The sequence below is a fragment of the Zonotrichia albicollis genome, chromosome 5 (genome assembly GCF_047830755.1).
Source record: "Zonotrichia albicollis isolate bZonAlb1 chromosome 5, bZonAlb1.hap1, whole genome shotgun sequence".
Classification (NCBI taxonomy): Eukaryota; Metazoa; Chordata; class Aves; order Passeriformes; family Passerellidae; genus Zonotrichia; species Zonotrichia albicollis.
Window position 1 is genome coordinate 27,552,357 of NC_133823.1, and position 12,666 is coordinate 27,565,022.

The window sequence follows — 12,666 nt, forward strand, 5'->3', positions numbered from 1 at the left end:
TGTTTGAAAAAGGAAGTCATTGCTTTGCCTGCGTGTTGGTGTTGAACAAAATATACTGAGGTCCATAGAGAATGTCCCAAACTCAAAAAAGCTCAGTTTTTAACTCTATAACAGACACAAAAGTCCAGTGAAAAATCTCTGGTGAGTTTTGTGAAAAAATTTGTGATCACTTGTGAAAAAGCTTGTGATCTTCCTGCTCAGGAGCACAGGAATTGCAGGTGCAATCTTTGTGGGTTCCCCTTGGGCATACAGTCATGGACTGTGCTTTACCACAGGATCACATATGATATTTCTTCCACTGAACCCCTTCTGCCTCACACTGAGCACGGGGATGGTGCTCCACAGGCAAGCATCTGCCCAGAGCTGTACACTCTTTTCATTGTAGGGTGATGCTCTGCAGACTGCTTAAAGCTTTAAGGATTTTCCTGTGGTACATTACATTCATTCCCTGGCCATGAATTCCCCCTTTTCACAGTTGTAGAAACCAGGTGGGAAGGTTAAGTCCAGAAGTAGCTATTAATTTTTGGGATCCATTTTGATGGCCTGAAGCCTTCAGAGCACACCCTAAGTGCAGCTCCCATTGCTGGCAGCTGCCTCTCTGTGCCAGCACCACGGGGCTCAGGGGGAACAGCTGGCAGCCAGCTCTGGGACACATGAGTGTCTTTCCTCTGGTCCCACAGGAACTGGCTGATCAGGGCAGGAATAGCCCCTAATTCTGCAGGGTATCAGCTGTAAGTAAGGCACCACTGTGCCCCACCCTGTCTTGCTATCTATATGTGTTAGAATCTATGCAACAACTAAAGCATCCTTCATAATGCAGATGTGAGATGTGCCGCTTGGGTTCTAACTCTTCCCAGTTTGTCAATGCTTGATTTTGTGATCATCAATAATAACATTATATTTGTAATTTAATGGGCCTTAAAAATCAATAGTAGTAAGAGCACACAAAGCAGAAGAATTTCTGCCTTTGCCACCACGGTGACAGAGGATGTGACAATTTGCTAGGAGATGTTCCAGGCACTGGTCACCAGGGTAATAGGGGACATGGCAAGTAGCATGTTCCAGACCTCTTCTGACCCTGAGGGATGGCACAGCTCTCTGGTGACACTCAAACACAGCAAACTTATCTCTGGTCCAAGTAAAACTCAGCCACCAAGGCTAGAGGGACTGGAAAAATAATTGATATCTGATCATAAACATTAGGTAAGCTAAGAGGGGTTTCCTGCTTGCTGCGAAGGCAGCTGCTGGGGGAAGCTGGGGTGAAGGAGGAGCTTCTCAGGCTTTACAGTCAGGGGCTGAATCTGTGTGCCTGACCTTCAGCCTGTACCTCGGCTTTCATGTTGCAATCATTCAGTCACTTCTGTCGGTGTTTGTTTGAAAGGCTGGAGGCCAAGAGCTAGACAAACTTTGGATTTAACTTTAATTCAGGATCAAAGGACAGAAGTGCAGTTCACTACTTCATCTGCCCTGCTTTTGGCTAAATGCCGCAGTAACAGTCGGGGAGTCTGGGATTTAGAGGTGGTTTGTGTGCCCTAGATGTGAGCCTCACCTTGTTTGCCCAGCACCCTCTGTGTCTCCTGCCCCACCACCAGCTTCCAAGCGGTGCCTTCTGCTCCTCCTGCTTGCTCATTCATAACCTGCCTTTGGATGCTTTGTCTTAGACTTCATTCTCCTTCAGACTCAGCTCTCATCTTCACTTTCTCTTCATATGCTCCTCAGACTACCTAACACTTCTGAAGTCATTACTAGTCAGTCCCAGCACTTTGTCCCACATTTTCCCAATGCAATATCCGAGAATTGAGGAACCCAGAAGTCCTGCAGTCAATCCACTTTATTTGCTTCTTTCTTCCTCTACATCTTCCTCATTCAGTTTTTTTCCCCCCTTGCCTTTGGAGTGAGATTCTTCTTTTTTATGCTCCAGTGGTCTTTGGAAGAGTCACTGAAAGCTCAAGGTGTGAAACAAAGGCCACCAAATCCTTTAATAAACTTTTATAAAGTGAGAGGTACAGACTTTTCTAAACACAGGTAACTTTTACTATAGGCTACAGTGTGAGGGTCATGTATGATAAGAAATTATTTAGAAAAGAGAAATATGCTCAGCTCTCAGCATACAAAATAGGGGCAGTAAGTTCAATTGCAATGTACTTGCTTGCAAAAAAAAAAATACTGAGAGCATTATTCTATTTTAAGTGTTAGAAAAACCAGGTCTTTTACAGCCTCTTTCTGATAAATATGGTATTGGATACCTTAGCAAGGAGCTTCCAGAGGCACAAGTGCTGCCAGATTTCTTCCAGGGCCCAGAGAACACAACAGTGGGCTGGGACCCTGAAGACTCACTGATTAACTCTGGCATAGGACTTAATTGAAAGATCAGGCTTCTTGGATTTGCTGATTCTGACCCTTCTAACCACTGGAGCAAATGTTCCTCTCCAGAGATGAAAATGATTTTTGAAAACTTAAAGACACCCATCAGCAAACCAACTGGAAGAATAAGCTGATCTTAGTTAGGGTGAGCAATCCATAAAATGCCAGCTCACATCCATGAAATGTGTGTAATTACAGCAGATGGCCATCAAATTGCAGCCAAAATCTAAATCAGGAGAGGCAATAACAATTCTCATCTAGCAGAGTGTAAATATAGATATCAAACAGAGGTGAAAAGAATACTTTTTAAATCCATGTTGAAAATATGTAAATAATATCAACCTAAAGTCATGTCATAGGTGGCATAAATTGAAAACAGAAAGTGGAAGGGACTCAACCAATGCTACTCAAGTGGTGTTTGCAGAACAAGGAGGAGACTGGGCTTGCCAACCCTTCCCTTCCATCCTTCTCTCCAGCCTCTCTACACATACTGCTTCAGCTCCATGGAGCAACAGGAGCGTCCTTACAGCACAAAATGTTCATCAGGAAAACTGCTTTGCTTGGTGAGGAATTGAGTGTCAAGGCTGGCAGGGAGATGTGCACCATGGCTGGTTGGACGGGTGCAACAGATTTGTGCAAATATACCAGTTCAGTGGAGTGGAGGCGTCATTCCTCTTCTCAAGCCATTGTTAACCTCATCTGACCCTAGCTAATGAGGCCTTCTTCTCTCCTGAGAAACCTGTCTTCCTCTTAGATTTTGGCCCAAGAGAAAAAATTCAACTATGTCAAAATCTTAATAAAAATGAGAGAGAGTTGCCAGTTTATTGTGATGTGGAGACTCAGATGCAGGAAAGATGCTCAGCACCAGCCTCAGGAGGCATCTGGGCAACAAAACTGGAAAACTGCTGAGGCAGCATGAACTGATTGTAAGGTCTCTTTTATCACTGCAATGTCCTCCTGTCTTTAAAATAAAGCACTTGAATGTGCTATTTAGAGGTACCAGGCAAACTTCTGGTCTTTCGTAAGTAGCTAAAAATATATAGACTAGGATACACTTCCTATTTTACTTAATGCATCAGCTTGAGATAGTTATAGTTTCTAGCTCTGGGCATATCTTTTGTTGAGCAATTTACTCACAAACCTAATTTGGTTGGCTAACACATCCCTCAAATGCACTCATCAGATTTTGAGGAGGTACATTCAGACAGCACTTTGTTGGTCGTGACCCGTGCTGTGGATTTGCTGATGTGGATCACATGGGAAATTATTATCAGATCCAGAGAAAGAAAATGCAAGTAAAATGCAATCAATTTCTGCTGCAAATTTTAATATTTCTTGGTTGCATGGCACTGAATATATTGAAGTAATTTTTAAATATTTGTGTACTATGTACTACTATGTGTCATATAGGAAATGAAACTTACTCCGAGTAAAATTTGACAAACTTGTTAATGTGTATGGTCTGGAATAAAATACCTTTTCTTGGTCATTGATATTACCTAGCACATCCCAACTAAAAATGTATTCATTACTTTGTGGTAACCTAAGTTAAATAGTCTTCAGCAGTAAAGTAGGCTACTTTCAACTTGCTATGTACTTTGATCTATGTCACCAAACAACTTTATTAGAAAACTTCAAAACTTATGGATACTTGTCACATTTATGGAGAAATAGGTTGAACACATCAGTCTAAACAAAGAGCAGGAACTGCTGGTGTGAAATTCAGGAATGACTGAATCAAGTAGGTTTGATCCACCTATCAAAAGTTTTCATTGCCTTGCTTGGCCAGCTGTAGACCACAGATAACAAACTCAGGCCTTTTTGTAATAATCAAAAATTTATTGAGAATAAGAAAAAAAAACAAACAACCATCAGCAAAGGTAAGCACTGCTCAGGGAACGGGCAGGTTTGGGTATCTTACAGTCAATGCTGCTTTGTAGTCAAAACTGAACTGTGTAATGTTTGTTAAGTTCAGTGTCTTAGAAAAGATTTGCTTTTCCTGTTCAGCATGGTCTTTTTCAAATCATTCTTTATGCGTCTCCAACCTAAAACAGAAAAAAAAGAGTATTTTAATGTTCTTCTAATGAAAGAAGTACCTAAGGCTATGATGACATGTTGATAGTGTCCGTACATAGTTATATTAGTTGGAAATTAAAAAAGCAGCTTTTAATATACACAAAAGCAAGGGATTATTCTTGATCATGAGATTATTCATTTATCTATCCATTAAAAGAAACAGTAATGAAGAAGGTGCACTAAAATTAAAGTACTAATGTGACTACTACTACTGTGACAAAATGATAAAAAAAGCCAGCTTCTCTAAGATGCAGCAGGCTTAACTTCAGCTGTCCATGCTCACTATTTGAAATTATTACTGAAGTGTTTCAATTATTATTAAAATGGTCTGTGTTAATTTTAAATATCTCCTTGGCCCTGTGGTCGAACCTGTTTGACATTGCCTAAGCTGTGCTGCTGTCCATCCACTGACAGTCTGTTGAATGGGATGATTTTCATGGCAGATTTCTTCATGGAGTACCACCGGTCACGCCAGGTTGCCCAGATAATGCCATTGTCAAATCCAGCAGGACCAGCATCTTCTGATGTGTACACACCACCTAGGAAAAAACAGTTGGAGCAAAACAGTTGATAGCTTTCTAAAATAGTGCCCATACATTTTTCTGGTCCTGACACCTCCATGGCTCCCCTGGGTGATCTAACAGACTCTGTTCACCCTCTTTCTCCCCCTATTTTGTTTCTCTCAGGATTGATTATCCCACTTTGGAATGGAGAGCAGTAACAAATTCCTACCACTGGTGTTAACAATTATTGCAAAGAACGGACTATGCCAGCTTTGGAAAATCCAGAAGGCAAAGTGTACTCTACAAACGTGATTCATTTTCCTTTGTCACTGAAACGTGGTGTCCTGGATATAAGCACTCAGAAGACACCTTACCTACATAATATTTGCCATTGAGGTGGCCAGCATGACATCTATTCATCCACCACCCAGATCCATCCTGCTCAGCACAGTTGCCTTCATAGTTATCATTGTCATTGTCGTGGGTACTGAACCGCATGCCATTGTGGTAGGTGTAGGATTTATCACTTGGGTCATCCCCAAAATTGAATCCATCGAAGGCATCCCCGGCATCACCCCCGATGAAGTAGGCATAGGTCAGTCTGTACTTGTCCTCTTCACTCCCCACTCTGAACACAGCGTAGTCAGCAGTGCTGGGAACAGAGGGCAGGGCTCAACGTGGGCATGCTGCATTCCCAGCATATGCACAAGTGAAAAATGCATCAGCACTAAAACTGCAGAAAAGGCATTTATTGCATCCTAGCATTTCAGAACGAATTGTTTTTATGTGACTGTGGGCTTCAGTTCAGTGACACACATCCGATCAACTTTTGTGCTCCAGTACCCGACATATTTTCTGATTACTAGTCTTTAGTGATGTATGAAATATCTATATTATCAACACACACACAGACACACACACACATATATATGTGTAGTCCATAAGACATGTAAGACAAAGAAACTTGGAGAGAAGAAACAGATTCTTTCTGCCAAATAAATGAGTGCTGACAGCATGTGGCCTTATGACAGGCCCATGTGACTGCAACACCCAGTGACTGCTGTCACAGCTGTAAGCTCAGGAGCCAAAGCAGTTCCATGCACACGTTATCTGGTCTAAGAGTTCATAAATTTTTAGGAGCAACCTTTTGTCAGTACAAACTGATGCAGCAGTGGGAGCAGGAGGTTTTAAGCTGTCATTCTTAGCAGCAAAATAAGCAAATACCTTTTTTTGCCACTCCAGTCCTCCAGCTCTATTCGTAAGGTGTATGGCAGAGTGGACTGTGTAGTTATTAAATGCATCTTTTCATTGCCCAGCCAGAACTCAGTGGTGTCATCTGGAGACAGATGTCCAAATCCTTCCTTGTACTGAACCCAATTTTTACTGAAGTCTTCGCTCCCATCCAGTCTCTGGAGAAATAAACCACGAATACCAAAAACAAAAATAAAAACCTCAGTCAAAAAGATATGTATCATATGTAGGTAAATAAAACCAGTACTCATGCAAAAAGGTTGTTTACAGCAATAATACATAAGTGACATACCCTTTGTAGTACTGTCCAGCCATTGCCATATGAGTCAATCTCACAGTAGACTAGGAATGACTGCTTGGCTCTCTGAGGCTTGATAAAGTACAGTCCACTTTTCCTTGCACCCTTATTTGCAATGTCTTGACAATCTGAAGTTAAGATATTCCAAAGATCATTTTCAATTTAGCTACAATTCTATCCTTACATTTATTTTATATTTTAACTTTTTTAGTGAAAGAAATGCAACTTATCTAAATACCATTGTTGCAAATTAAGCTACTGAGTCCACATAGTTCAATGTCATTGCCATAAAAAACCCTACTGACGGTCACAGGACTTGTGTAAGGTGAAGATGAATTTAGTCTCATGTAGAGTTTAAGCAGTGTAAAACATAGTCATTGCATTGATTACCACAGCAACAAAGAAAGTTAATTCTGGACCTAATGGAATAATTAATTTTTTTTCCACATGGCTTAGTAGAAATCTGGTGAGTTATCTTCTCTTAGTCCCAGGTCCATGGAAACTCTAGTCATGTCCCTCGTGTTTAGCACACATTTTGGCCAAAAAGGCCAAGCAAGAACTAAGTTCCATTTGAATCCTTGCCTGCAGATCATCTAATGTGTACTGACTGGTTTTATAATGTGCAATTTTATGTATCTTTGCAGAAGTCTATGACCCACAAGATTCCAAGCAAATCATTGCTGTGATGCCAAGCAGCAGCACTCGTAGTGAATTAACCCTCCACCATAGAGGGAACATTCTGCACACCTCTTCCAGTTGTCTCGTAAATTTCAGCCTGGTCCTTGCACGGCTCCTGACAGAGTGACTCAAGCTGGGCAATCTTCTGTTTCAGCTCTGTGATCCTGTTGCCGTTCATTATATGTGTGTCTGTCAACTGTCTGGACAGAGAGACACAAAAATGGATTGTTGTACCTGCTGTTTGGGAATGTGTAATTCCCATTCATTCCCCTGGACACATGCCTCATGGATTTAATGCATCCCTGTAAAATGGGGTGGCTCTCTCAGCACTGGTATTCAGAGTTAAGGACAGGCAAAATGGGAAAGCACAGGCTTAACCTCATACAAAACTTAACCATATGCAAAACTTGACTCTAACCAGCAAAACTCTAACCAGTAATTAACGTATTAATATAACTCTATGGAAAGTTTTACTTTCCTCTCCTGATGTAAAGAATAAACTCCTCTTCAATTATGGATGTATTTGTAAAGCATAAGTGCTCTAAATAAACTGCTGAAAGTGTCAGAATGCCTAAGAAAATTTTTGACATAATGTCATAGAAGCAGAGGTCTGTCAAAAAACATATCCTTAAGATTTAGTAAGATTAATGATGTTTTCAATTCTATTTCCAATGTTTACTTATAAAAGACTATCACTAAGTTTATAGTTACTTATGATTTAGAACTAGGTAACTGAGCTAATTTTCATGGATGTATGCAACAAAATTGGCCAGAGTAAATGATTGCACAAACACTCCACATGCTCTGCTTTACAGCAAAAACTCATGACCTCCAAAGGTCATGAAAAAAAATTTAGGGAGAGCTGGCACAGCAGGGGAAACATAAATAAAAATATTGCCAGGCTTCATGGCAATTCTTATCTTGTACTTCTTGCACAATTAACAGTTTGTCCAGGTGAGCAGAGAATTCAGTATCAGATCCTCATGATCCTTCTGTGTCTTGCTAGGTAGCTACTAATGCCAGTGTGGGCAGAACTGTCCTCAAGAGCACAAAAAACCTTTCTGGGAGAGGCTTTTTGGCACTTGACAAAAGAACAGAAAGAAAACAATTTGAATTGTCACTGATAAAAGAAGTGGAAGATACCTACTGTATAGTAGTTTCATGAGACAATATAGTCTTTTCATATCTGACAATTTCTTCAATTATTTTCCTGGACCTCTGAGTGTAATCATCAAGTGCATCTGTAAAACAGAAAAGGTACAAAATAATTGTAGTTAGGAAAATTGAAAAAAGAAAACCACATAAATAATATTTTTCAGTTGTGTACTTATTTTTATATGCTCACTTGGTAATATCTGCTTTTCTGAAGGATAGAGGTTTTGGATGTGTTGGATCACTTCGTTTGCTGTTACTGTGGCATTAGAAATACGCTGCAAAATTCTCTCCATTTCCAGCAGGTCATTATCCACAATGGCATGGTATTTAGCAAAGAAATCTGCAATGCCACAAGTTGTTGGGCAGAAGCTACCCTAAGGAGTAAAGGGACACAGCTGTCAGTGTTTCAGGGGCAAAGCAAGCAGAGCAGAACGTGTGGGCAGAGGAACTTTCAGTCACTGCTGGCACAAATGATAAAGGATAAAAAAGGGCAGGCATTAGCAGCAGACTTTGAATTTTCAGAGACACTACATGCACGCAGCAAGAAAACAGTGCATGCCATTATTGTAGCATCTGCTGGATATGTGCTTTCATCCACTTTTACCAAGCATATACTGCTATCAGCAAATGACAGGTTTAAGCAAAGCACACTTAATAAGTGCAGAAAACAATGATGGGGTTCAAGTGATAACACTGGTTAATAATCAGCATAGAAAAGCTTTAGTTACATTCTTAAGATAAAAGAAAATTGTTCAGGTACTTACAAATCTGTCATCCAGTATGCAGCAGTTTTCTCTGGTAGCAATGTACTGAAGAGAAGAAAAGAGGGCTGGTTTTAGTGGATTTTCTCCAAGACCCCTTTCTGCGCTGGCACGCAGTTTCCTCCAGGCTGTCCCTTCACTTACCGCCAAGCTGGTGGACAGGAGCAGGGAGAGGAGCGCGCCCAGGGGAGCCCAGCTGCACAGCCTCAGCCCCATCGTGTCTGTCCCACCCGCGCCACTTGTGCAGTCAGCAGCCGAGAATGTCCAGCCCAGCGCAGGGGGGCAGCAGTTTAAGGCAGCAGGCTGAAGCTGGGGGCGGGCTCTGGGAGGTGGTGGGAAGAGGTGGGGTAGGGATCTGAGGTGGATTCCCAGAATTTGCACATACACTCCTCCCATTTTCAGAACCCGCTTTGCGCTTAGTCGCCTGATCGCTGCTCCAGCCAGGTCTCAGGGGAGGCAGGAAGGTGAGGCAAGGCATGGAGACGCTACATCTCATCACAAACATCGTCAAACTCATACATCGTTTTGTAACAGGGGCTGGCAGAGGTTTCACTCTAACAGCACAGGGAAAAGCCACAGCAGCAATCTGAATTATCTGTACCAACCATCAATTGCCTAACAACAAATGATATTTGGGATTAAGTAGGTCTTTCCCACCACAGACCTCTACATGTTTTGCAAAGAGACTCAACACCATTTTCCCAGTTCTGTAGATGACAAAACTGAGGCAGAGAAAGGTGTGAAGTCATTGGGCAGTGGCATATCCAGAAAAGAAGTCTGTGGTATTTCTCACAGGCAATGAATGTTCCCTATCCTTCAACACAGTGAGTCCATTCCAATGACTTTGGTCAATGCTTCCTTGCTGGAGAGCTAATGTTGTTGGTATCTGCCTTCTTCAATACTGCTACAAGAGTGCTGACAAGCCCTGTCTTCTGCCATGGGCTTTGTTCCAGCAAATTACTTTAGTATGTCCTTTTGCATGCTCTCTGTATTGGGAGCATTAACACCCTTCCACTCATGACCCAGACTCAATGTCCGAACTATGGCTTCTGCAGAGAAAGTCTGGTTTTGTGCCTGTACAGCACAATGTGCGATAAGGCAGTGTTGAATGAGGCTTTTGAGTCCATTACACGTTTGACCAGATGATGAGAAGAATGGTGAGAATGGGGCTCAGGGATAGATCTGTTGTTACTGGGGTCAGCTTTGTGATTTCAGGCAAATGACTTTGTCTCTGTACAGCAGGATCAATTCTTCAACTTGGCTTAATAGGGATTTTAAAAAGGGGAAAAAAGCATTATATAGGAACCAGATTATTAGAAAATTAGATATGATTATGCCCTGAAACATGGAGAGTTCCTGACCTGTATATCCTCTTTCAATCTGGTCAAATTGGATCAAACAGAAGGCTCCCATCAAGTTCAGAGATCCACCCACATATTGCCAGAAGGAAATGTGAGTGTTTAGGATGCTAAAAATCAATCTGATGTGACACAAGTGAGGCTGAAGCATTGTGCCTGAGTGTCAGCTTTCCAGTAACTGCACTGATGACCAGTGAGTTAGTTGCCAGGCTGCCAAAAGTCTTTTCCAAAGGATGATCGATGCTAAAGGTTTGTCTTTCCAAATCTGCTATTAATTCCCTTCAAGAGCTATGTGCAGAATGAGCTCTTGTTGACCTTACTGATACAAATAGGACGTTTCCACCTTTTAGAGTCACTTCTGTTTCCTAAAGTGTGAAAATAAAGTAAATAGGACTGGATAGAAGTCAATCTGCTATTGTGTTTTTTACTGTTGCTTCACTGGTGCTGTTAACATGGACTGAGGAAACCATGGCTGAACCTCTTTGTCACTGCTGCTCATACACCGAGCTTGCTTTGCTTCATCTTTGCAGCTCATGACACAAGTGTCCACAGTGTCCTAGAGATACCATTCCAGAAGCTGTGCACCAGCAGGACTCCCTTAGATGTGACAAGAGAGCATGAGTGGGCAGCTGGTATGAACTTTGTTAAGTAACAGCTTGAACACAGATGTACACTGAACGTACTGTTTGTGAGGCAATAGGTGAAGCACGTAGCACAATTCAGGTATCCCTCATCCTCTGACAGAATAAAGAACACATCTTTCCTTTTTGTCATTAGAAGTAGCACATATAGGCTTGAAACTCTATCAAAAGACTATTTGGTAGCAGAAAATGAAAAAAAAAACTGTCTTGTGTTCCTAGGCAAGAATTTCAGAGAAGATGACAACAGTGAACTCTGGCAGTAAAAGCCTAGTTCATTTTGAGTTAAAAACCCCAAGATTTTATAGTTAAAGCATGAGAATGGCTATAATGACATAATCACAATGTATAAATTGAGTTTCAATGTTCAAGGTAAATGTCTAATTGGTGGGAAAAACAAAAGGATCATTATTCTTACAAATGGCTTAGGAATAGGAAAACTGAGTTTGCAGTCAGATGCTTATGTTACACAAAATTATCATATTTACATTCATGAAGGAGTCAATTTTCAACATTGCCTCAATGATTACCAAATATTTGCACACTGCAATTATAAGTGTTGCTTACCTGTATTTGTCATTACAACCGTGGTACTTCTCAGCAGAAGATGTAAATATTTAAACCTCAGGAAATTTTTGTTTGCTTTACGGATTACATGGTCATGAATAATTAATCAATTCATACGTTTGCTTCTTTTTTCTTTTCTTCTGTTATTACACCTTTCATTACTTAGAAAGATCTTAGTCCTACTTTTAATTAAGTTGAAAGCAATACATATTCTTAGTGGAATGACTATGTGGTATTTTTCCTCTTCTACATACCATTTTGCCTTGGTGGGTCCTGGTTGCAAAACAACTGACCCACTTACCAAACCAGTGTGCCAGAGACCTAATTGTACCCTCAGATGTGTCCAGCCTAATTTAGCCAAGTTGATTTTCTGGTCAGTATATTCTTTCCAGTAATTCTGATTGCTGGTTTGGTAACAGATGAGGAACAATTCCTGGCAGCACAGATGGAAGGAAGAGTTCTGAAACTCAGTGTACTCCTTTCCTGCAATTTATTTTTGAGGAGAGAGTAAAAATCATTATTTGTTTGAAAGAGCTTTCTTCAACTCAGTATTGATTAGCATTTTTTGTCAGCCACTAGGGACGCTAGCCAACACCTGCCCGTCATTCATAGAAAACCTTTCCTCAGAAAAACAAACACGTTTGTGTCTGTAAATTAGTTCCTGAATATCAGAATATCCTTATGGCTGCCTTGGCAAAACATCTGTTTTTTAAGCTTATACTTACTTGCCTTAAGCATGTAACCTAAGAAATCAGTCTACAACATTTTAGAAATGTTTAGTGATGAGTTTTAAGATTTCCAATGGGCTTTTATTACTATTTGACTGAAAGCGTTCAATAGAATTGAAATGAACTTGCATTTTTTTAGATGCTCCAGAAGATATATTTCCTATTTAAAAAGAAATAAATATTGAAAAATACCAAATGCTAAATTATGAAAAATTGCTATTTATCACCAACATGTATCACCCTGCTTGCATTACTAAACAGATTAGTGGGCAAAATCCCCTTTTCTAGG

At 40.8% G+C, this 12,666-nt stretch overlaps 1 protein-coding gene across 1 annotated transcript; it reads right to left on the bottom strand.

Annotated features, from left to right (window-relative positions):
- Nucleotides 1-4,182: 4,182 nt before the first annotated feature.
- Nucleotides 4,183-9,385, bottom strand: FGG (fibrinogen gamma chain). The gene is made up of 10 exons (XM_005486346.3): nt 9,231-9,385; nt 9,090-9,134; nt 8,516-8,699; nt 8,318-8,411; nt 7,240-7,370; nt 6,487-6,620; nt 6,168-6,352; nt 5,318-5,595; nt 4,810-4,979; nt 4,183-4,409 (listed from the first exon to the last, which is right to left on the bottom strand). The coding sequence occupies exons 1-10, from the start codon at nt 9,300-9,302 to the stop codon at nt 4,395-4,397; spliced, it is 1,308 nt and encodes a 435-aa protein (XP_005486403.1). The 5' UTR covers nt 9,303-9,385; the 3' UTR covers nt 4,183-4,394.
- Nucleotides 9,386-12,666: the final 3,281 nt, after the last annotated feature.